This window comes from Anastrepha ludens, chromosome 4 (assembly GCF_028408465.1).
Source record: "Anastrepha ludens isolate Willacy chromosome 4, idAnaLude1.1, whole genome shotgun sequence".
In the NCBI taxonomy this organism is placed as follows: Eukaryota; Metazoa; Arthropoda; class Insecta; order Diptera; family Tephritidae; genus Anastrepha; species Anastrepha ludens.
In genome coordinates, this window is record NC_071500.1 from 73,382,386 (window position 1) to 73,405,153 (window position 22,768).

General features: G+C 34.4%; 1 protein-coding gene across 2 annotated transcripts; it reads right to left on the reverse strand.

The window, feature by feature from the left end:
• Nucleotides 1-1,909: 1,909 nt before the first annotated feature.
• LOC128859791 (protein odr-4 homolog) lies at nt 1,910-22,316 on the reverse strand. 2 transcript variants are annotated; one of them, XM_054096875.1, is made up of 5 exons: nt 22,078-22,316; nt 14,216-14,408; nt 10,870-10,954; nt 10,689-10,811; nt 1,910-2,839 (listed from the first exon to the last, which is right to left on the reverse strand). In XM_054096875.1, the coding sequence occupies exons 1-5, from the start codon at nt 22,171-22,173 to the stop codon at nt 1,969-1,971; spliced, it is 1,368 nt and encodes a 455-aa protein (XP_053952850.1). In that variant the 5' UTR covers nt 22,174-22,316; the 3' UTR covers nt 1,910-1,968. The 2 variants fall into 2 exon arrangements, with proteins under 2 accessions (XP_053952850.1, XP_053952851.1); XM_054096876.1 differs by lacking the exon at nt 22,078-22,316 and adding an exon at nt 21,727-21,813.
• Between the last annotated feature and the right edge of the window lie 452 nt (nt 22,317-22,768).

Below are 22,768 nucleotides of genomic sequence, written 5' to 3' on the forward strand. Positions count from 1 at the left end.
TTTTCTATGTGAGTGTCCTGCCTTTGCTAGAGCAAGGCTACGAATTTTTTGGATCCGATGTCATGAGGACTAGTAAAATTCTTTCTCTCAAACTGGAGAATATTTGCAGATTTGCCAAAGCATCCAGAAAATTCTCAGAGGAATAACCATCTCTTTCTCTCTGTCACTTTTCTCCTTTTCCTTTTACTTTCCAGAGTTTCGGGCTTTTTAGTCTGAGTGTGTTAGGAGCTACCATTCTCTCGATGCTTCTTGGCTTGCCTTTTTCACATTTCAATTTCATTTACTTATAAAAATATGCTATTTTAGCTTGCTTTTTGGTTTTATTACACAAATCAAAGAACATTTTTCAATATTTTCAATTCATGATTTTCATTTTTTAAAGTCTGTTTCATAATTTTCTTCAGACATAAATTTTCTTCCTCTGATATAGCTTCCATGATTATCCTTAATCCATCATCATCACAGAATTTTCACTTAAAAATTTTAATATGTTTATTATGTTAGTATACATAAATGTTACAAAATTTTACAGTCCATATACTCGTACATATATGTATAATTGGTGCGTAAACCCTTTTCGGGTGTTTGGCCGAGCTACTCCTCCTCCTATTTGTGGCGTGCGTCTTGATGTTGTTCCACAAATGGGGGGACCTATAGTTTCAAACCGATTCCGATGGGCGACCGCTATTAGAAAAATGTTTTTCTTAATTTTGGTGTTTTACCGAGATTCGAACCTACGTTCTCTCCGATTCGGCTACGGCAGCCGCTATTTTTGACGCTATCTGTTGATAGAGGCAGATAATATTGTTAACAACAGTCTATGGACCGAGACTATTCTCTCACCAAATAATCCCGAGTCACATGAAATTTAACACTAAATAAAAAAAATAAATAATTGGCGCGTACACTTCTGTTTGGCCGAGCTCCTCCTCCTTTTTTGTGGTGTGTGTCTTAATGTTGTTCCACAAATGGAGGGACCTACAGTTTCAAGCCGACTCCGAACGGCAGATATTTTTATGAGGAGCTTTTTCATGGCAGAAATTGAAATTTAGCACTACATTAAATCATATTTTCAATAAGTCAGTTTTATGTAGTAACTTTCTGCTACAATGGTATTATATTTTGAGTTCAACGTGGAGGAAACAATAAATCTGTAACACGCACTACCATGCCCCTTAACATATTTCATTCAATTTTTTACAAAAAATGTCACCCTTACCTTAAAGGCTAGTAAACTAGTTTTTTTTTTTTGTGTACTAAGTTCAATAAATTCGGCGATTCGATTAGGCTACTAGCCTAATTTTCAAAAATATACATTTATTAGTTTATTATTTATATAAATATTATATGTATATTCAAAATACTATTCTCAACAAGATGTCTTGCTGTACTTTTATAAATATTATTATTATTATTACGATAAACCTAAATTATTATTATTACGATAAACCCAAAAATATACATGCAGAGCTAAGCTAAACACTATTTATACTTTAAGTCTTTTATTTATAATTCACTTCAACAAATTTAGATTTAAGAAAATATTATGTAGATATAGATATAAAGTCACTCAGTTTTAGGTAGGTTAAATAAGTTTGGTTTGGAGTCAGAGCATTGTGCTACGGATCTTCAGTGTTCGGTAATTGAGATAATTTATTTTTGCCACGATATCGCCAACAGGATCCCGGCAGTTGTCATCCTTGGAGAGGATATCAGAAGTTAACTACAGGGTATACGTAGCAGATTCGACCCTCCCCGTTGATTGAGCCTCACTGGTGGTAGAATAATCACGATAAACTATATTGATTTTCCACTTTTTTCTTGCCAACCAAATAAATATTGCGTGTATTTTTGTAAAAAACCATATAGTAGATACTGTCAATTATATGGATACAATAAAACAATGATATAGACCTTCCACAACTTTTGATATTTTATTCCGGTATTCATAGAAGTAATAAGAAAAAGCTAAGGAAAGAAGTAATGCAACCAAATAGAGAATAAAAGCACTAAAAGTGTTAAGGCTATGCTCAACATATACATGGAACGTGTTAAGTATTTTGCTGAATTTCTAATTGGTTGGGTAGAAGTTTTCTGCAAATTAGATAATGATATGTTACTAAATATATCTTCATCAGGCAATCCCTCCATGTCCGCAACTATGTTTTCTGTGCTAATATCTAAATCTAGGACTTGTTTCGCCTGAGCTACCGCTACTGTTGGAGCTTCACCACGAAATATATATTCTGAAAATTGTATTGGATTCATTGTTCCATCGACAAATAAATTAAAAAATACGCGTCGGGGTGGTTCACTTATAAAGATTGCATCATTGCTAACATGCGGGTCGGTCAATCCGTCGCAGTAAACTTGAATACGCGCCGCTAATGAACGTAGTATGTCGTTCCGCATAAATCGTTGTACATCACCCAAAGTATTTCTATTATTGCACCAAATACGAGAAGAAATAACGCCTGAAAGACGAATAGTGCCCTTGAATTTTCGTATTTTAACAAAGTATTCACTACTTTGATTGCATTTGACCGGCAAAAATATAGTTGCCTTGTAATTTCCATTTACTTCTCTCTTCCGGTTCTTTGTTACGAATTCTTCTAACGATACAGATTCATCTACGCAGCCGTTTTCTATAAAAATTTCGGATTCAGATAAGCTGCGCTTTATTGCCAATATTGCACGATGAAATTGATTCTCAATGTTAATTTTTTGAGTGTCATCAAAAATTGGAAAAATGTTGTCCAACTCGTAACAGCATTCAAATGCGTGCCAGTCAATAGGTTTATCCAGAAAATGGCAATTCATGGATGCAAAGGAGCCTCCCCTGTAACGTAAGAAAGTGTATTAATTATGTATGTATCAACATTAAAACGAAAGGTTTGGATAAATCATATTACTTAATAGGAACATATTTTTCCACAGAGCTTTTAAATTTATATTTCGATTAATACTGACTTAATTAATTCCTTTTTTAACCATAATGATTAAATTATAAGACAGGAATAGTAACCAATTACAATTAGAAATAATTAAAAGGATGTCACGATTTTTTTATCATTGACAGTAATCGAAAATAATCAAAAAATATAATTTGATTACTTTTGATTGTGCTTGATTATTTTTCATTATGTCTAATTATTTTCAGAACATTATATTCGCATTCCACAAAAGAGTATTTATTATAAATTGTAATTTTTGAGACTATGTTGCTCATATCTACCATCCAGCAAAAGCAGATGCAATAATAGAGGTAAATAAAAATAAATAATTGTCTCTTAGTTCTTAACGCCAACGCGGCGGCCAAGCTGAAGCAAAATCTTTGTGTAATTTGCTGCAAAAAATTAAATCAAGGCTGATATGATTAACATAATATAATGTGCTTTTCGAGTTTTACTAAGAATGTGAATGATTCATATGTAGACAGATGTATTTATTAATTACCCTGCATTTTTTAAGTGTTTTTTGACTTTGCAGTGGTGATCTCACACAATGATAAGACCGTGACTTTACGACACACCAATACCGACTGTTAAGAACCCCAAAATCTTGTGAGTTACCTTCGACAGTTTGCTCTCCTTCTCAGCGCATACAACCGTTATTGCCACTAAAATCCAAAATCGCATCTAGGTCCTCAAATCGCTTGCCAGCAGCACTTGGGGCAAAGACAAAGAAATGTTGCTATCGACATTTAAGGCATCAGGCCGGCCAGTTTTAAACTATGCTGCGTCTGTCTGGTCGCCTGGAACCAGTGATTCGCAGTGGACGAAGCTACAGACTTGTCAAAATACTGCCATTGGGACTGCGACAATATGTCTTCTGATCTCCCCACTTCAACATCTACATGACGAGGAGCATATGCTCCCTGTAAAGGAGCATAAAAATAAAAAAAAAACTCATCGAAGTCCAACCACCACCCATTGCAGACGAAGAGCTCCAACTTTCCCGAGAGTACCGCGTAACCTTGGCACAATTACGTTCTGGTTACTGTAGCAGGTTAACAGACATACTAAACATATTTCCGGCATGTGAAGGCACCCCGCACGACACTAACCACCTTCTCGCATGCCTTATCAAACCCACTCATCTAACACCCCTCCCGCTCTGGACCCAACCTGTCGAAACAACATGTTTCCTGGGCCTACCTTTAGATGAGCTAAACAACAACAACAAAACCGTGACTTTAAGCTATAGAGTGGATTCCGGCAGAAATATTTGCGGCAGATTTACTTTTTATGAGATAACATCATTATTATTATATTACATTATTTCTGCAACAAAGCCAACGTCATGCGTTCCCTCAGTAAAATGTTGGCAGTATCACTGCGGAGTTGAAATGGCAGAGAAAAAGCAATTTTATTTAATAAATACTGCTTTGGCGTCTACAAAATAATTTCTGCAATATAGCGGCAACCAATCAACTAAGAATCAGTAACAGACCATCAAAAAGTAACAGAGGCAGAGAGGCAAACTTTATCTATTCCTTCATCCGAAGTAAAAAATAAAGAACGTGAAAATACAAGGCCGTATACTGTCTGCTGTCATCTTCCTAATAGCGGCCGCCCTTCGGCTGGCAATGGCAAACCTCCGAGTGTATTTCTGCCATGAAAAAGCTCTTCATAAAATATCTGTCGTTCGGAGTTGGCTTGAAGCTGTAGGTCCCTCCATTTGTGGAACAACATCAAGACGCACGCCACAAATAAGAGGAGGAGCTCGGCTAAACACCCAAAAAGGGTGTACGCGCCAATTGTATACCTATATATATATATAGTGTCTGCTGTAAATAATATGTATGAAGATAAAAAGCAACTATTGTAAAAATCAGATAATCGCATTGCAAAAATCCGTTGTTTCCCCTCTAAGATTGAAGCCAAAGACAGAGAACGTTAATGTATAGAAGTTTCAATGGAGGAACGCATGGAATTTTGAAGGACACGCGTTTTGCGCACAGTTTTCACCAAAAGTTAATAGCAGAGACTGTTGAGTAGAATGAAATTAAGAACAAATAATTTAAAGTTGTAGGGGTGCCTTTTAGTACGGCTACTAATTATTAAATTTTTTTCTACCTATTTTCCGTTTTATTTACAAATCTTTATTTTTGATTTATTTCACATTTCATTACTTATTCAATAAAATATATCAAAAGCATTAAAAACAACTATTCTAAACGCAATAGAACGAGATTCAAATCTATGAATTCCATACCTGAAGTGAGAATCTGGAAGGGCTGCATAACACGCTTCCACAGCTGTTATGATCTCATCATTTGATGAAAAACGCTCTCCACGCATGATTTTTTTTAGGTCTGGAAACAGATGGAAGCCATTAGAGGCCAAATCTAGTGAATACGGTGGATGCTCCAACAATTCGAACTTTAATTCATGCATTGTCCTGATGAAAAATATTTTTTTTCTTTTGCAAACTGTATCTTTTTTCACGAATTTTTTCCTTCAGTTGGTCTAAAAGGTTACAATAATATTCAGAACTTATTGTTTTACCAGTTCGCAAGTAATTCACAAACAAAATTCCTTTTGCACCCCAAAAAATTGGTGCTAACACCTTCTTGGCCGATTTCTGAATACGAACTCGTTTCGTTGCCGAAGAATCAGGTTAACACCACTCGTTAGCCTCTTGTTTTGATTTAGAACCATGGGGATAGACCTAAATCTCATCCATAGTGATGAATCGACGCACATAATCCACTTCATCCTTTCGAAAACGTTCTAAATGTTGCTGAGAAATTCGCATTCGAATGTGTTTTAGTTCCATTGTTAGTGAATGCGGCACTCTTTGTGCACACAACTTTCTGAAACCCAATACTTCAGTCAAAATATTTCTTGCTCTACGCAATGAGATGCGTAGGGCTTTTACTAAATCTCTTTCAGTCACTCGACGACTTTTCAATAAGATATCTTGTATGTTATCTACGACTTCTGATGTTTTTGCTGTTTTTAGACGTCCTTGACGGCTTGGCTTGTATGACCACATTTAAATTCAGGAACCCCTCTGTGTACTGTACTAATTTGATTGATTGAGAGCCCTTATACACTTTGAACATTCGTTCATAAATTTCCGTTGCTTTTAAACCTTCCAAAAATAAAAATTCAATCACCGCACAATCCTTGATTATTTCCATTATAGAAAATATTGTGACACGTCGGTACTAAATGGCTTTTAATAAAAGAATGAATTTACGGATTGAAATGAAACATCACATACGTTCATATGAAGAGTGTACCAACATAACAAAAAAAATGTTGGCTAGTAGCAATGTCCTCTCTTATTGAGCGGCAAAACTTATTGAACAACCTGGTAGAAAGAGGAAATCTTTCAAAAATATACCAACTGTGTAATGTGTTAAAACTTTTGTTACAATATTATCAAATTCCTTCAACTCAATCAAATTAATATCTTCATATAAAAATGTGTACTATAAATGCTGTTTCAATCGATACAGTACATTCAGCTGAAAACTTACATAGTGAACCAATTAAATCTGTTCTACAACCATTTAACTCTTATGGAACACAGTTGGAACTAGCACCAACTAAAAATATAGTAGAAATATGAACGCGAACTACATTTACAGGAAAAGTACCCTGCACCGTAAATTTTACGAGCAATGACAATTTAATTCATTTGACATTTAATTCATATAGATATGGAAAATATACATAAATACGGAAAGATAATCAGAGACGCATTTGAAAGAAGTCACTTTGTTTATACGAGTACACCAAAAAATTTAAGGGGGAACAACACTGTGATTATTCAAAAAAAAAAAAATAGATATATTCAAAAATATGTAAACAAAATTTTAACTTAACATCTTGAAAATTTACGAAGTAATGCCCAATGCAATAAGTGCAGGTAGGGAGTTACAACGGCCAACGAAAGCTTTAAACGCGTTTTTCTGAACACGGTGGCCTAGATTTCTCGTAGACGTATGAACCGATTTTAATTTTTTTTTTAATTTTTGTACATGTATTGGCTACAGTCGTACATAGCCGTTTTTAAGAATTCCAAAAATTAATATTTTTTCAAGCCTTTCGAAAACAAAAAAGGGTAAAACCACAAACTCATTTTTCAAACCTGCACCATTTTCTCCAAAAAAAAAAAAAATTAAAAAAACCGCAACGTATGACGATAGCCATTGATGTGTAGATAACGCATTTTTCGGTTTTTTGCTTTCAGATGATTTTTCACCCCTATATCGTGGCCACCAGGGTGCATCAGTTTCTTATGACGTCATTGCATTAATATTAATAACAATTGTAATTTTTAATTATAATAATAATTTTTTAATAATTTAATAAACATTTGTGTCAGTATAGTTGAATATATGTATGTTAAATAAATCAAATAATCATCCATACTTATAAAAAAAATTCTAGAAAATCACTTAATTTTCACGCGTTTACAGTGGTGTTCCCCCCTTAAGGACGCGTTAGATGAAAATTAACAGATACGTATAATTAAAGAAATGCATGATAGAGCTCATAGACGCTACAAAAATACATCAAATGATATATTAGAAAAATACTATTCGCCGAAAGAACAGTTAGCTGAAATAACAGTTGTTCAGCATGTTTATTCGGTAAATATGAAAGAACTAAAACTATTCCAATACAACTGAGAAAATTAATACACACCGATATTTACTTTAACGATAAGACTATGTGCCTAGTAACTATAGATAAATTCTAAAAATACATAGTAGCACGAGAAATTTAAACTAAAATAGCAATTGAAAATGTATTGGAGGAAATACTCAGTATTAGTTTTCCCGAGTGTAAACGATTAATAACTGATAACAAAGCATCTTTCGTCTCACCAGTCGTTAAACAAACATGACATAAATACGGTATTCAAAAAATATAAACTCCAGAACATACTCGTAGACCAGCAGCAAACGGGCAAGTAGAAAGACCCATAACACAAGTAGTGAGCTAACACAAATATTTAAATTCAGTAAATAGAAAACTCGAATTCAAGTAGAGAAGAAAACTTTAGAGTTATCAAACAACTTAATAATTCCCTACACACTGTGAATTCACTACAATGCATTAACAGCTGCAATTTGCTAAAGAAACGTAATGAAAATGATCCATTTTTAAAAATACTGATAACTGGCGATGAAAAATTGGTTGTTTACAACAATATCGAGCGGAAAAGATCGTCGAGCATGCCAGCATATTCATCAAAAGAAGGTTTTGTTATCCGTTTGGTGAGATTACAAAGGAATTGTCTTCTTTTAACTCCTACCACTCAACCGATCGAACAATTCGAATTGACAAATCAAAAAAGTATTGTATTTCATCATGACAATGCAAGGCCACACACATCTTTGGCCACTCGGCAAAAATTATTGGAGCTTGGCTGGGATGTTTTGCCTCATCCACCATATAGTCCAGACCTTGCACTATTTGATTACTTTTTGTTTCGATTTTTACAAAAATCCTTGAATGGTACAAATTTCATCCGAGAAAGTCCCAACCCGCCTGAACAAGAACACTAAGCATAGGATATTCATAAAAGGGACAGAAATATTGTATTAATATAAGTAGCTGGAATCAGACATAAAAATTTACCACGGTATAAAAAAGAAACTGATGAAGAAGATTTAGGAAACATAATCTTAACAAAAAAAAGGAAAAACGGTACATAAGAACAATATAAAGAAGATTACATTTACAAGAAATGAGGGAAGTATATCAGATTATAGCCGTATTGGTAATAATATTCCAAAAGTAAGAAGCAACATTTAAAATAGAGCACATCAAAAATAAAAAATACATATTAAACCACACTGACGATGTATATTTATTTGACGAATTCACATTTCCGTTCCACGCGGCTAATTTAACAAAAATCCTCTCGTCATATGAATAAACACTCGACAAAAACTCTTATCACACTATCGAGAAACATATTTGGAGGAACAAAATAGAAATGTTAGCTGATCGACTTTACGACCACAAAATTGAAAAATAGGACTAAATTTTTTGGAATCAACTTTGAAATCAACCACGAAGATGTAATTCAGATAGAAAGCAAAATCAACGCCTTGATAAACAATAATTAAAAACAAAAAGTAATTTACTATAGATTCGAAAAATTACTGGATTCTACACAAGCAAAAGTTACTCATACTCAAAGAAGCTCATGATCAGACAGAAGTAAGAAAATAAGAAAAAGGAATACTTGCTGAATCATTAAATCTGGATGATGTAAAAGAAGTAGCAGAGACTAATAATATTACGTACACAAATATTCATGAGAAAATAACAGAGGCCATAAACAACAAACACGACGAAGATTTAGAAATTATGAATATATTGACATCCTCCTCGGAATTCGGATTTAATAAAAGATTTTTTGAACAAATTCATAATCTGAATAGAAACCCTTTTCATTATTCTTTTTCTGTATTAGCAATCATTATCATTAATATACCTATGTATATTATTTTAAAAATAACAAGATATTATATAACTCTAAAAGAAAGTAGCTCAAGAGAAAAATTTCAAGCTTTATATAACTGAGAATTAAAAAGGATCATAAAAGAAAAACTTAATCAGGTATGAATCGGGACGATTTAAATTTTTAAGTGAGAGGAGAGTAATAACATACGAGCTGTGTTAAAAAAATAAGGCGAATTTTCAAATTTCGCGGGCTACGTACACTCGATTTTCGATTATTATTTTTACGTTGCTGCACTCGTCTCGAAGATATTTTCACGGTTTTAGCAATATATAATAATACATAAGACAAATGTTTTACGTGTTCGGCGATTTTCTGCTAACGACTCTTGACTCTCCTGAACTCTTCAATTGGGACGATTGGGCTTTGGTTTCGATGTCATAATCATATAAACATGATTCATCACCAGTTATGACTCTTTTAAGCACATCTGGATCGTCGTTGACGTCTTTCACGAATTCCTGACCGATGCTCCTGCGGCGTTGTTTTCGGAAAAAATTCAGCAATTTGGGAATGAAAATCGCAGCCACACGCTTCATGCCCAAAATTTCCGAAAAGATTGCATGGAATGAGCCCACCGACATGCCGACAATGTCAGCAACTTCACTAATTCTGATTCGACGATTCTGCATAACAAATTGCTTCACTTTCTCAACATTTTCATCGGTTGTTGATGTACTGGGGCGTCCAGAGCGAGCGTCGTTTCACCGTATGCCACTGTCAACATTTCAAGTGTTTTTGAGCACTTAATTCGATTTTTCACTAAAAATTTGATTCTCGATAGCAGAAAATCGCCGAACACGCAAAACACTTGTCTTATTTATGTCCCTCACAAGCAAACTAAGCATGCTATATTCTAAAACTGTGAAAATATCTTGGAGACGAGTGTACCAACATAAAAAAAAATAATAATCGAAAGTCGAATGTACGCAGCCCACGAAATTTGAAACCTTCAGCTTATTTTTTGAAGACACCTCGTATACTTGTAGTAAAATACAACGCCGTTTCGTAATTTCATTTTGTGCTAACATCCTAATTTTCAAGGAGAAAGAGAAAAAACAAATCAGTTGCTCTGCCAATATCACCTTTTATAGATTACCTCTTGAAAGAAAATACATAATTCAGTTTTTTAAAAACGTTGCTTATCGCATACGTTTCGGCCCCTACTGCGGTGGTAAATTAATTTTACTTACATAGTATTGTGTATATAAGCCTTACATACTGCCTCCTTACTAGCGGTTGAGTATGCCAGGAATAGGATTGGCATATTTCCTTCATCAATTGAAGCACAAAAGTTATTTCCTTGAACGAGAAGACTGTAATAAAATTGTTCAAGTAAAATGTTCATCCATTTCTAACATCCATTTTACATACATGTGCATATCATGCAACATTTTTTTCCCAGCAATAAATATTTGGTCATCATCAATGTTCTGTTTATCACTGGTAACAAATACACCTTTAAAATGTATAAAAGAAAAGAATTACTCAAGTGATTGTCTATTAAAAGTCTATTCTTATCTTATTTACGAGCATATCATCTTCATCTAACTTTCAAAGCTTTATTTTGCAATACGGAAAATAAATAAGAAATAGTGCGCATATTTTTCGGTAGCCCAGATGTTCCATCGAAATGCTATAAATTGATGTGTTATTTGCCCAATTCCACGACCGTTTTTAGTAAACAACCGCCGTAGCCGACTGGTTCCTGCGTTCACATTAAGCATAAAATGTAATCTTTGAGCAGCAGTGTAGCCTTTGAGTGTGTTTCTGAAAAGTGAAAAAGGTTTTCATCGAGCCATCGTTCGGAGGCGATATAAGTTATAGATTCCTCAATTGGAAGAAAACGTCTATCTCCTCCTATTTGTAAAATGCCCATTGTTTTAGAAACAAAAACCTATCACATATCGAAACTGATTGCAAGAGACAATCGCATTCGTAATTTACATTTGCAGGATATTAAGAGCTAAGAGCTTTTGGCTAAACTTTAGACAATGCCAGCAAAAAATAGATGATATACCCACATACATACTGTTTGGATACAGAAAGAGATTATTTTAGAGTGCATACGGGAAAAACTAATGTATATATTTTCTGATATAAGTACAATGTGGAGTATAAAACACGATAAACTATTAGACATGTTCTGTAAATCGTTTTCGGTTGTCCAGTAAATCGTTCTGTTTTCCAATTTGTTTTTTTTTTTTGAACACTGGCACATCGTTCTGTTCTGAAAATCATGAAAATTTCACTGCTTAATTTTCGGCAACTTAAACATCAGCGGCTTTAAACTCTAATAGAGCGTTTTGTTAAAATAATAATTGATACAAAGAAAATATACTCAAAATAGTTGCATATTTATTTAAATTTTTTTGGGGGAAAACACAAAACCTCTAAGCAAGAACTAGATTTAGTCCAGTTTATGGACTGGCATCCAGATGTAGCGCTCAGCAAACATTTATTATCTGTACTAATTTTTTGTGGAGAATATGGTAAGGTAGACTCTAAGCACCTGAACGCGGCTTTAAGTACTCCTATTACTCGTTATTTGAATTGGGATCTTAATACGGACTTAACAAAAACGGTTCTATTCCATATTTTGAAAGGTAATGCTGTGTTGCCCTTATATATATTGTACATATACACATATATACATAATTGGCGCTTATAAAATCTTCTTGGGTGTTTGGCCGAGCTCCTCCTTCACCTTTTATCACTTGCAAATTAAAATGCAAGAAAGAAGAGGAAAAAGAAACGTAAGCAAGTGAAAACCCAAGAATGGTACAATAAATCGCGCACACATACATTTGCACACAAAGGTTTGTTTTCCGTACCGACGTCACTAAATTGTAAAATTTTGTCAAGAAAAAATGGCGGTTTTCGAATGGCGCCTCCTTTGTATTCTCTACATCGTGGTTAAAATGATATTTACGACTTCTGTTACTGCATGAATAAAAATTCGTCTCTAACTAGCACGAGTTCCGTGTGATCAGATTACTAAATACTTGTAGAATCGCCGAGAAAGATGTCTGATTAGCGGAACTTGTTTGTAATGTTGTCAACTGCCCGTTCTGTAGTATTTATTATGCTGCTATGTATGCTGGCGGCCGCCGTAGCCGAATGGGTTGGTGCGTGACTACCATTCGGAACAGAGAGAGCGTCGGTTCGAATCTCGGTGAAACACCAAAATTAAGAAAAAGATCTTTCTAATAGCGGTCGCCCCTCGGCAGGCAATGACAAACCTCCGAGTGTATTTGTGCCATGTATAAGCTCCTTATAAAAAATATCTGCCGTTTGGAATCGGCTTGAAACTGTCTCTCCATTTGTGGAACAACATCAAGACGCACGCCACAACTAGGAGGAGGAGCTCGGCCAAACATCCAAAAAGGCGCCAATTAAATATATATAATATATATTCTCAAATTGATTTCATTATTTTTCTGATTCTTACTATTTTGTAATTCAAGTTTCATTTTGAAAGTAAAGGTTATGACTTGATCTTACTGTTTTTCCGGATATTTCTCCAATAATTTGGCCACGTTTTCAATACTATTTAATGTATTGTGAAGAATGGTACATGGCTCTTGAATAGTTTAATACCTCTGCCTATTTTTTAAAATCATTTAGTACAAATGCGAAGATGTTGAGAGAGCAACTGAGACTTCCAGACTTCGTAAGATAATAAGTTTTCAAAATTCGGAACAGCTACAGAAAAGTAATGGTAATGAACTAGTAAGGTCTTTAGAATTTTTACTTAACACTCATTTTCCAGGCTGCTCAGACATTGCTGGGCATAGCATGGAAGATACAGAACATTGTCGTGAAGTCAGAATAGACGCTATATCTAAGGACCTACCCTTATGGGTGATTGAAAGTTTAAATCACCGGGACCCGATGGTATTTATCCAGTGGAAATGCAGACAGTCGTTGCATACTTAACACACTGGCTATTAGCAATCTTCAGAGGTTGCTTTTTCACGACCATATACCTCTTAAGTGGAGACAGGTCAAAATTGTTTTCATTCCAGAAGCTGCGAAGCTGGTAAAAGCTCCCATACTCGCCCAAAAGACTTAAGACTGATATCTCTTCTTCTTCCCTACTGAAACTTTGGAGGTTGATAGAATTTCACTTAAGCCTAACTATAGATAAAAATATTATCTCTACGGCACAATATGCCTATACAAAAGGAAATCGGTAGACAACTCTACATAACCTTATTTATATTTTACTACAGAGAGTTCATTGCACAAACAGGAGTTTACTTTAGCTGATTTTCTTGATTTTGAAGGAGCCTTTACCAATGTTAAAGGGGAAGGAATCACTACAACACTCACTGATCTTGGCATTGGCAAAATGCGAAATGGCAGAATCATTGAAGCGAATCTAGGAGAATCTGTGTTCAGGAGATGGGTAAGTACAAAAGAAAAGAAATTAGTTATTTATTAAACTGGTCAAATTTGTTTATTAAGTATTTTGTTGATTATTCATAATTTTTTAAAATTGCTTCACACCACGAAGTAAACTTTCAATTAGCTCCAAAGGAATAGAATTCCACGCTTCCTGTACTCCATTTAATTTACATAATTTTTTTTCTTTGAAATTTTAGAATTTTTTTTTTTACAGTAAAAAGTGCATTGGCATTTAACTCGTTCGAATATTTTAAATACGTTTAATAAAAAAAAAACAACAACAAAACTAGTAAAAATATTCAATATTTACCTTGTACATTAAATGATCCAGGACACATTTTGCACGCGCTAATCCACTGTGTAGCCAATGCTTGCGTGCTTATATCTTCTATGCTGCTGGGTCCTTGTAAATCTTCAATTTCGCTTGCTTTTTGCAAAAGTTCTACATCCTCTTCACAGTTTTTTGCTAGATGGACTACTAAAAAATTGTCAGGCTCCATATTCTGTAAAAACATTATATTGAAGTTATAAAACTTGAAATTGGATGCAGGCAAATTGACTTTCTACAAAGAGTATGTATATTTAAAACAAAAAGTTTAACCAAATGGTGGCCAGTTATAAAGCGATTTTAAATGGATACCAAGATCACTACAACAGACGGTTGGTATGTATGGGCTATTTCATATCAAAAAGGCCGAAGGGCACTAAAATGTCCTGGTTCGAAGTCACGTGCATTTCTGTTATGGCACATAACTATACATTCTTCCCATATACAGCCATGGACAGATAAATAGCACAAATTTGAACCTTATATGTATGTTAAGTTCAGTTTTTAGTACGAACTCTGTTTTGATCAAATAAATTTGTTTGTTTACATTTATTATCTTTATTAAGCTTACATTTATGCGAGGAATTTACCGTTTTTTATGGAATTTTTTTGCGCTCTATATTATTTATGCTTATTTCTGTTTTGAAGTGGACACAAAAATAGCACATTTTAACTTGTGCAGCGGAGAGTAAAACTTTAACTTTGTTTCAGCGATTATTAATATAATAGCTGAAATGATGATGTGCTCTCGGAAAATGGCTTATAATACTCTTAATTTAGTTAAGAAAGAAAAGAAAACCAAAGTCGCGAAAAACTGATGGTAATGTGGATAGAACTATAATACGCAAGAGCAAAGCAGATCCTTTTAAGTCGGCACGGCAAATAATGCTTGAAATAAGCCAAGAATCTGGTCTACAGGTGTCCAGAAAGTCCAGCTGGTTGGCCGCATAAACAAAAAAAAAACACTCCTCTCAAAAAAAAATATCAAACACCGACTTGCTTATGCAATAGCCCACAAAGACAAATATATTCAGTTTTGGAAAAACGTACTTTGGACCGACGAAACCAAATAAATAGAATGCGATCCGATAGGAAAACTATTGTACGTCGTCCAAAAAATCAAGCGCTAAATCCTAGGTTCACAAAAAAGACGATTAAACACGGCGGCGGAAGCATCATGGTTTGGGGAGCTTTTTCCTGACATGACGTTGGGCAGATTGTTTGCGTGGTTGGACATACTCCAGAATAAAATGGAGCCATTTGTGTTTGAGTTTATGCTATTAAATTAGACATTAATGCAGGACAATGATCCAAAGCATACTGCAGAGACAGTGAAGCCATGGCTCAGAAAAGAAAAAAAATAATGTACTGGATTGGCCGGCGCAGAGCCCTGATCTCAATCCAATAGAAAATTTGTGGAATGACGTTAAGGTCGAAATCGCTAACAAAAATGTTAAAAAATTTTATGATTTGTGGGCCGCAGTTGAGGAGGCTTGGTACTCGTACAAAATACTTATCTGGTAAAACAATATTATTACTTAACTATCTGATTATTTGTTTACTATTTTTGCTTTTATTTGGAATTTTTAAGATGTGCTATTTATGGGACCAGGAGGTTTCGTGAGTTACCAACGTTCTCGTAAATTAAATCAGAACTGAAATTTTGTTGACCATTTTTTTGTTTTAAAGTGTTGCTTTTTCCCCAATAAAAAATAATTATTTAAAAACATGTTAAACTCTTTGCTTTCAAAGTCTAAATGGGCTATTTATATGACCATGGCGGCTGTAAATACCAATGTGGCGACCGCTGTAGCTGAGGAAGTTCCGGAATATTGGGAGTTATAAAGGTTGTTCATAAGCCACTCCCTAACATCTCAACAAAGTTTCATTAAATAAATCATTATACTTGGCCTAAAATTGTTCATGTGACATTACACTACACCTGTAGTGGAATTCACTAACACTTTTGAACGATATTGGCATTGTTTTGTTTCCTTAACCACAATTTTCACGACTTTGCTATTCCGTAACCCATTTTATAACGAAAAGCGATAAGACAAAATCAGCTGTTTTGATTAACAAGTCGATTATCGCAAACTAAACAACAAAAACTTTTGGTGTAGTTAAAATTAACGATAAAATAAGAATTCGAGTTTTTAATTAAAACGGCGCAATTGAATCACGAAAAGTTTATTAATTATTTGGGTTACGATTTATCGCGTGAGTCCTCGAACAGAAAATCGACGCCCGCTAAATTTTATATAATCAATCAATTTTAAATTCTGCGTTTATGTTACTAGGTTGTAGCTGCATTGCGACTTTATTATCAACGACCCGTAGGGAACAATGGGGAATATCCATGAACCAGTCGTCCGTTAGTTGAAACGTGGATAGTGAAACAGATGCAATCAACCGTTACATGTTTTGGGCAAAGGTGAGGTTTCCTATGACCCAAGTTGAGCGGTAAACAGCAAAAGAAATTTTTGATTGAGTAGCTCGGCTGTGGCTCGCCTTTTTTAAGAGCTGTAGGTGTTATCCCAAAGCAATATATATACAAAAATTATTAAGTAAATATTAATTTCAAATATAATTGAAAAAAAACACGCAAATTTGAATTTAGCAGCTTGGCTAGAATGTCTTTTTGTTTTTTTTTTCTTTGCATTATTTACTCATATTTAATTTGACAAATATGCCACTCTCTAAAAAATAAAAGTGTTTAGTGGTAGTTAGCATAAGTTTGCGAATAGCAAAATTGTTAGTGCAAGCGGCGAATACTGTAGACAAGAAGAACAATAGACGAATCGTTAGAAGCTAGTGAATCGCACTACTGACCCAAAAAATAATATGGGATATGGCCGGTATCAGACGATAACTGCTGATTATTATTCCCATCAGCTATCAAACCTGAATGAGGTACTTAAAAAAAATCGACCGTCTTTATTGAATAGACGCAAAGTTTTGTTTCACCACGGCAATGCAAGACCTCATACCGCAAGGCAACATTAGGCAAGCTGAACGAGCTCGGATGGGAGTTAATGCCGCATCCACCACACTCACCTTGTGATTATCACCTTTTCCGTGGACTTCAATCCCATATGTGTAACAAGAACTACTCCTCAAAAGAAGCTATAAAAAGGGATATTGAAGCGTATTTTGGCTCCAATGCCAAAAAATTTTTTTGAGCAGGGAATTAAAAATTTGCCTAAACGTTGGGAAGACATTGTAAATATTGAAGGAAAATATATTATTGATTAATAAATACTTTAAACAGATTTTTTATTAATTTTAAAACCACCTTTAAAAAACGCACGAACTTATGGACTGACCTGATATTTAAACTATATTTCCAACAAAAACTCTGTAAATATTAACATTAACTTACTCTTAATAAAAATTTTTATGTGACGAAAGAAAAATTAACTGAATGATGCTTGGTACTGCCACTCTATAGAAATGTAACGAAAGTTGAGTTTTTTATAAAGTCTTAGGTGTAAATTACTATATTAAATATTGCAGAATTTGCCAATCGATGCGTATTGGCCCCAGAATTAAAAATATGAAGGAGGCAATTTCCTAAAATTAAATTTTCCATCGATTTATTATATAACCTTTTAAAAAGGATCCTCTTACAGGACGAAAAAAGGCCAGACCCGGATGCGCAACGGCAGATTTTTAAAAAGGTGTCCAACGGAGGGCTAAACGAGAATAACAATTCATTGGAATTGACAATAGTATTGTGTTACCGGTTGCCTGCCACCATGCTTGGCGCCCACTCGAAAACTAGTCCTACGCAAAAATGCTGTGGATGCGGGATAGCGGGAGCTGGACTGATGACAATAAGTTTATTGAAGCGCGGCCGAGGGCGGACTTTGTAAAGCTTACGGAAGCGATGCAATTCACTTAGAAACAGTGATACCTTTTATATTATATTTTTCAAGATTCTATGAGTTATATTCACTGAAGAGCAAAACTGTAACAAAATGTAATACTTTCTATTTCAACACATTTTTTTTTAGACATGTTTTAACAAATCAAATATTTTTTTTGCATAACTTTATTGGCATGTATGTACTCTCTCTCTCAAACCGGTTTGGTGTCAATGCAACAACAACAACACTAGTAGCAAGCAATAATGCAAATAAAAACAAATGTTACAGTTTTGCACTCAACCCATTTTTTATTTTTTACAATAAATAAAATAAATATTAATAAGATGTCCAATATCCTTTGGATTTTTTCAGCTCGTGGATACGATTGGGCATACTTCGTGTATACCTCAAGACAAAGTCAATCGGAATAGCATCCCATACATCGCGTGTTCGCTCCCACAGCTCATTAACTCCACTGGGCGGACTTGAATATTCGGCAAGCTTCGATTTTACATGACTCCATAAATTTTCGATTGGGTTCATGTCCGGTGATTGTGGAGGCCACTTCAAGTTACGAAATTTTTGGCGTTGCATCCAATTTCGTACAACATGTGCGGTGTGCTTAGGGTCATTGTCTTGTACTTTCCACTACACCCGGCAGATTTTGTTGCAATATGGCCAGGTATTCCTCTTTCCGCATTATACCGTCTATTCGTACTAAAGGACCCACACCGTTTTTGGAAATGCAGCCCCACACCATAATGGAGCCACCACCATGTTTTACTGTCTGCTTGATGTGATGTGGCTGGACTGCATTTGGGTCTTTAACCCAATACCAGGCCCGACCATCTGACTGAAATCGATTGATTTTGGTTTCAACAGACCAAATAACCTGCAATCGTTTTGAAATTTTATGAAAAAAGGTCTTTTATAATCCATTTATAAAGACGTACCTGATCCCAATCTTCAACTGTCCAGCTTTGGTGAGCCGCAAAAAAATCCCGCCTCAACCGCACATGTCTTTTTGTCAGCATTGGCTTGGTTTTCTTCTCTGCTGCCTTTAGCCCCAGTTTTGACAGGCTGCGCCTGGCTGTCCACTGACTGGCATCAATATCCAGCATCTTTAGTGCTTCTTTGGGAGTGACCGCCTTGCTGCTTGTTACCAAATTTGCCAGATGGCGGGCATCGCGGTCGCTTATCTTCCTTGGCCGGCCTCCTTTGTTACTGGGAACAGCGTCTGGTACATTTTTCCGCAGCCTTTGCACAGCCATGTGGCTCACTTCGAATTTTTTAGCTATTTTGGGGAAATCCCCATTTGTTCTCCCGCCCCTTTTAAAAAAAGGGGTATAAGGGGGGGTAGAGGGGTGTATCCCCATCTTAAAACTGAAAACAGAACCTACCGGAGGCTTATAGTTTTTAAGTTATTTGAGTTTAAAAATTGTAAAATTGACCAAGAATCCTCCTATTTTGGTTACTACAACCAGCCGAAGTGCTGCCAGACATCGTATAAATAAACAATTTTAGAAGATAATAAATGACTAGAAATACAAAATTTTACAAATTATTTCTATATTATATACGTCTATTCATATATATATATATATATATATATATATATATATATAGGTATATTTATGGATATATGTATATATTTATATACATATATATATTAATGCTTGATTTTCAGTAAAGTATGTTTGATTGTATGCATTTTGAATATATGATATACATATATATATGATATATATATTTTTAATTCCAAATTTTCACTATATTATGAATATATGATACATATATATACATATATATATTTAAAAAAAAAGAAAAAAAAAGCGCCGCAGGCGAAAATTTGGCGCGATTTTTAATTCCAAATTTTCCCTATGTTATGAATATATGATATATATATATACATATATATATTTAAAAAAAAAAAGAAAAAAAAGCGCCGCAGGCGAAAATTTGGAATAAAAAATCGCGCGATTTTTAATTCCAAATTTTCCCTATATTATGAATATAAAAGAAAAAAAAGCGCCGCAGGCGAAAATTTGGAATAAAAAATCGCGCGATTTTTAATTCCAAATTTTCACTATATTATACATATATATATTTAAAAAAAAAGAAAAAAAAGCGCCGCAGGCGAAAATTTGGAATAAAAAATCGCGCGATTTTTAATTCCAAATTGTCCCTATATTATGAATATATTATATATGTTCTTTTTTATATATTAAATATCTATATATAAAAAAGAATAATTAAAACATTTTGCGTAAAACTTTTTTCTTCGTAGGCGGCCTTCGGCCGCACTGCAAAAAAAATCACCCTTAATAGTCAAACACCGTCTCCGCTGCACATCGGAGTTTTACGTGAAGCGGAACTGTATTTCGAAAATCATATCGATATTGTATTTATTGTATTTATGAACTCAATATATACACTTTAGAGGTTGTAAACCCCCATTCCTTCATTATTCTAACAAAAAAGAGTGTGTGGAAATTATGTTCCTATGTTGCTTCGTTTTCAATGGCATTCTATTATTTTTTTTATTTTTTGCTTCTGGCAGCACTCCATTCAGCCATGCTTTTCAGTTATTGTAAATTTAGCTGGCATATTTGGAGTTAGCAACTTAAAAATGCAATATAAATGGTTAATTTGTGGTATAAATAAATAAAAAGAGTTAAAAACGTATGTGTATGTTAATATAGTTTCAATATTTATTAAAATAAATGTGATAAATGCACTTATTCTATCAAAATTTGGTGAAGATAAAAGACAAACTTTATCAACAAATAACTTAAAAACTATTATTAACAGAATAGTGTTGGTGCTAGTTTTAGCAAAATAAGCACGAAGTGAACATCTCCTGTGAATTTCATTGAAAAATTCGTAATATTTCTCTCAAAAGAAGTGATGGGAGAACACATGGGGTCGGAGCCGCTATTTTTCTTTTAGACTCGCCCTTCTTCAGCAAATCAATTATTTGGTGTTGTACTTCCCGATTTAACATTTTGTCTTATTCACGGTCACGTTTATAATAATTAAAAATCCACCAAATATATAATTACGAGAAAAATAACGGAAAATTTGAAAATTAAGTGCAAAACTGTAACATTTGTCTTTATTTGCATTATTGCTTGCTACTAGTGTTGTTGTTGTTGCATTGACACCAAACCGGTTTGAGAGAGAGAGTACATACATGCCAATAAAGTTATGCAAAAAAAATATTTGATTTGTTAAAACATGTCTAAAAAAAATGTGTTGAAATAGAAAGTATTACATTTTGTTACAGTTTTGCTCTTCAGTGTACGTGTATACTCGCGCGGTTTTTCCAAATTTATAATGCTGCAGATTTACAAACATCCTTTCAGTGAACGTCTCTACATACGAACTTCTTTCTTAATTGAGGTGCCTGACTAAATTATACAATTTTAACAATTCCTTAAAATCTTTAACTTGCTGCTTTCAGTTTTAAGATGGGGATACACCCTCTATCACCCCTTTAACATCCTTCTCTTCAAAGCGTGTTGCATTATTCTAAATATTTCCCCAAGATTTTGAATACTGGGCCCAATACGCATCGCCCACCTTGACTTTTTTTGATCAATTTTTATCATAATCAGTAATTACCATAATTTGCATTCTTGACAAGTGTGGATTAAGATTACTTTGACTAGACCACCTGTTTCCACACAACCCGAAATCATTGTATAATTAACTAAAGCCAAACCAGTTCTTTACAGGCTTCTATCCCAAATACATATATTATGATTGATAAAATCTATTGTATCTATACATTTTAAAAAACGTACACGTTGTACGTTTATTTGATCAATTGCTTAGTTTATTAAAATTTACATATAGGGGCCGCCCCTAACTTTCTCTCGACGCCCAACAACGCATATTATGGTCAAAGGTAATTTTCCGGCTCACTTCTGTTACACTTATGTATGTAAGTATTCTTGTTCGAGTAGTGTTTACCTGGCAAATAATTATACCGTATGTTACACCAAGATCAGCACAACATTTTTCTAAATAAACAATGTCCAGTTTGCTCAATGTAACAGATCGCGCCATGGTGAATCAATGCTTTTATAGCTACTAACAATATGAAATTAAATATCACTGGCGGAAATTTATATTACTTCAGAAATGACGAGACAGAACTAGCAATGAAAACACAAAATTATTATCGGCGACTTTTCCACAGCGATTGACCAGTGTTGTTTAGCTATATTATAAATAACTATCGATACCGATAACTATGGTTTGGTAGCTGTGAATGACAAACTGTGTTGACATTTCTGTTCAGTAAAATTTGGCAAGTTATCATGGATCGTGTAACGCCAGAACAGCGCTTCCAAATTGTGAAAATTTACTCTGGAAAAAATAAGTCTGTTCGCGAAGTTCATAGACCGAAGGGTTGAAGAAGACGACGAAATGTCGATTCGGCGTCGTTCTTAACTTCTTAGCCGAATGGGTTGGCGCGTGACTACCATTTGGAATTCCCAAAGAGAACGTTGGTTCGAATCTCGGTGAAACACCAAATTAAGAAAAACATTTTTCTAATAGCGGTCGTCCCTCGGCAGGCAATGGCTAACCTCCGAGTGTGTTTCTGCCATGAAAAAGGTCCTGAAACTGTAGGTCCCTCCATTTGTGGAACAAACTAAGA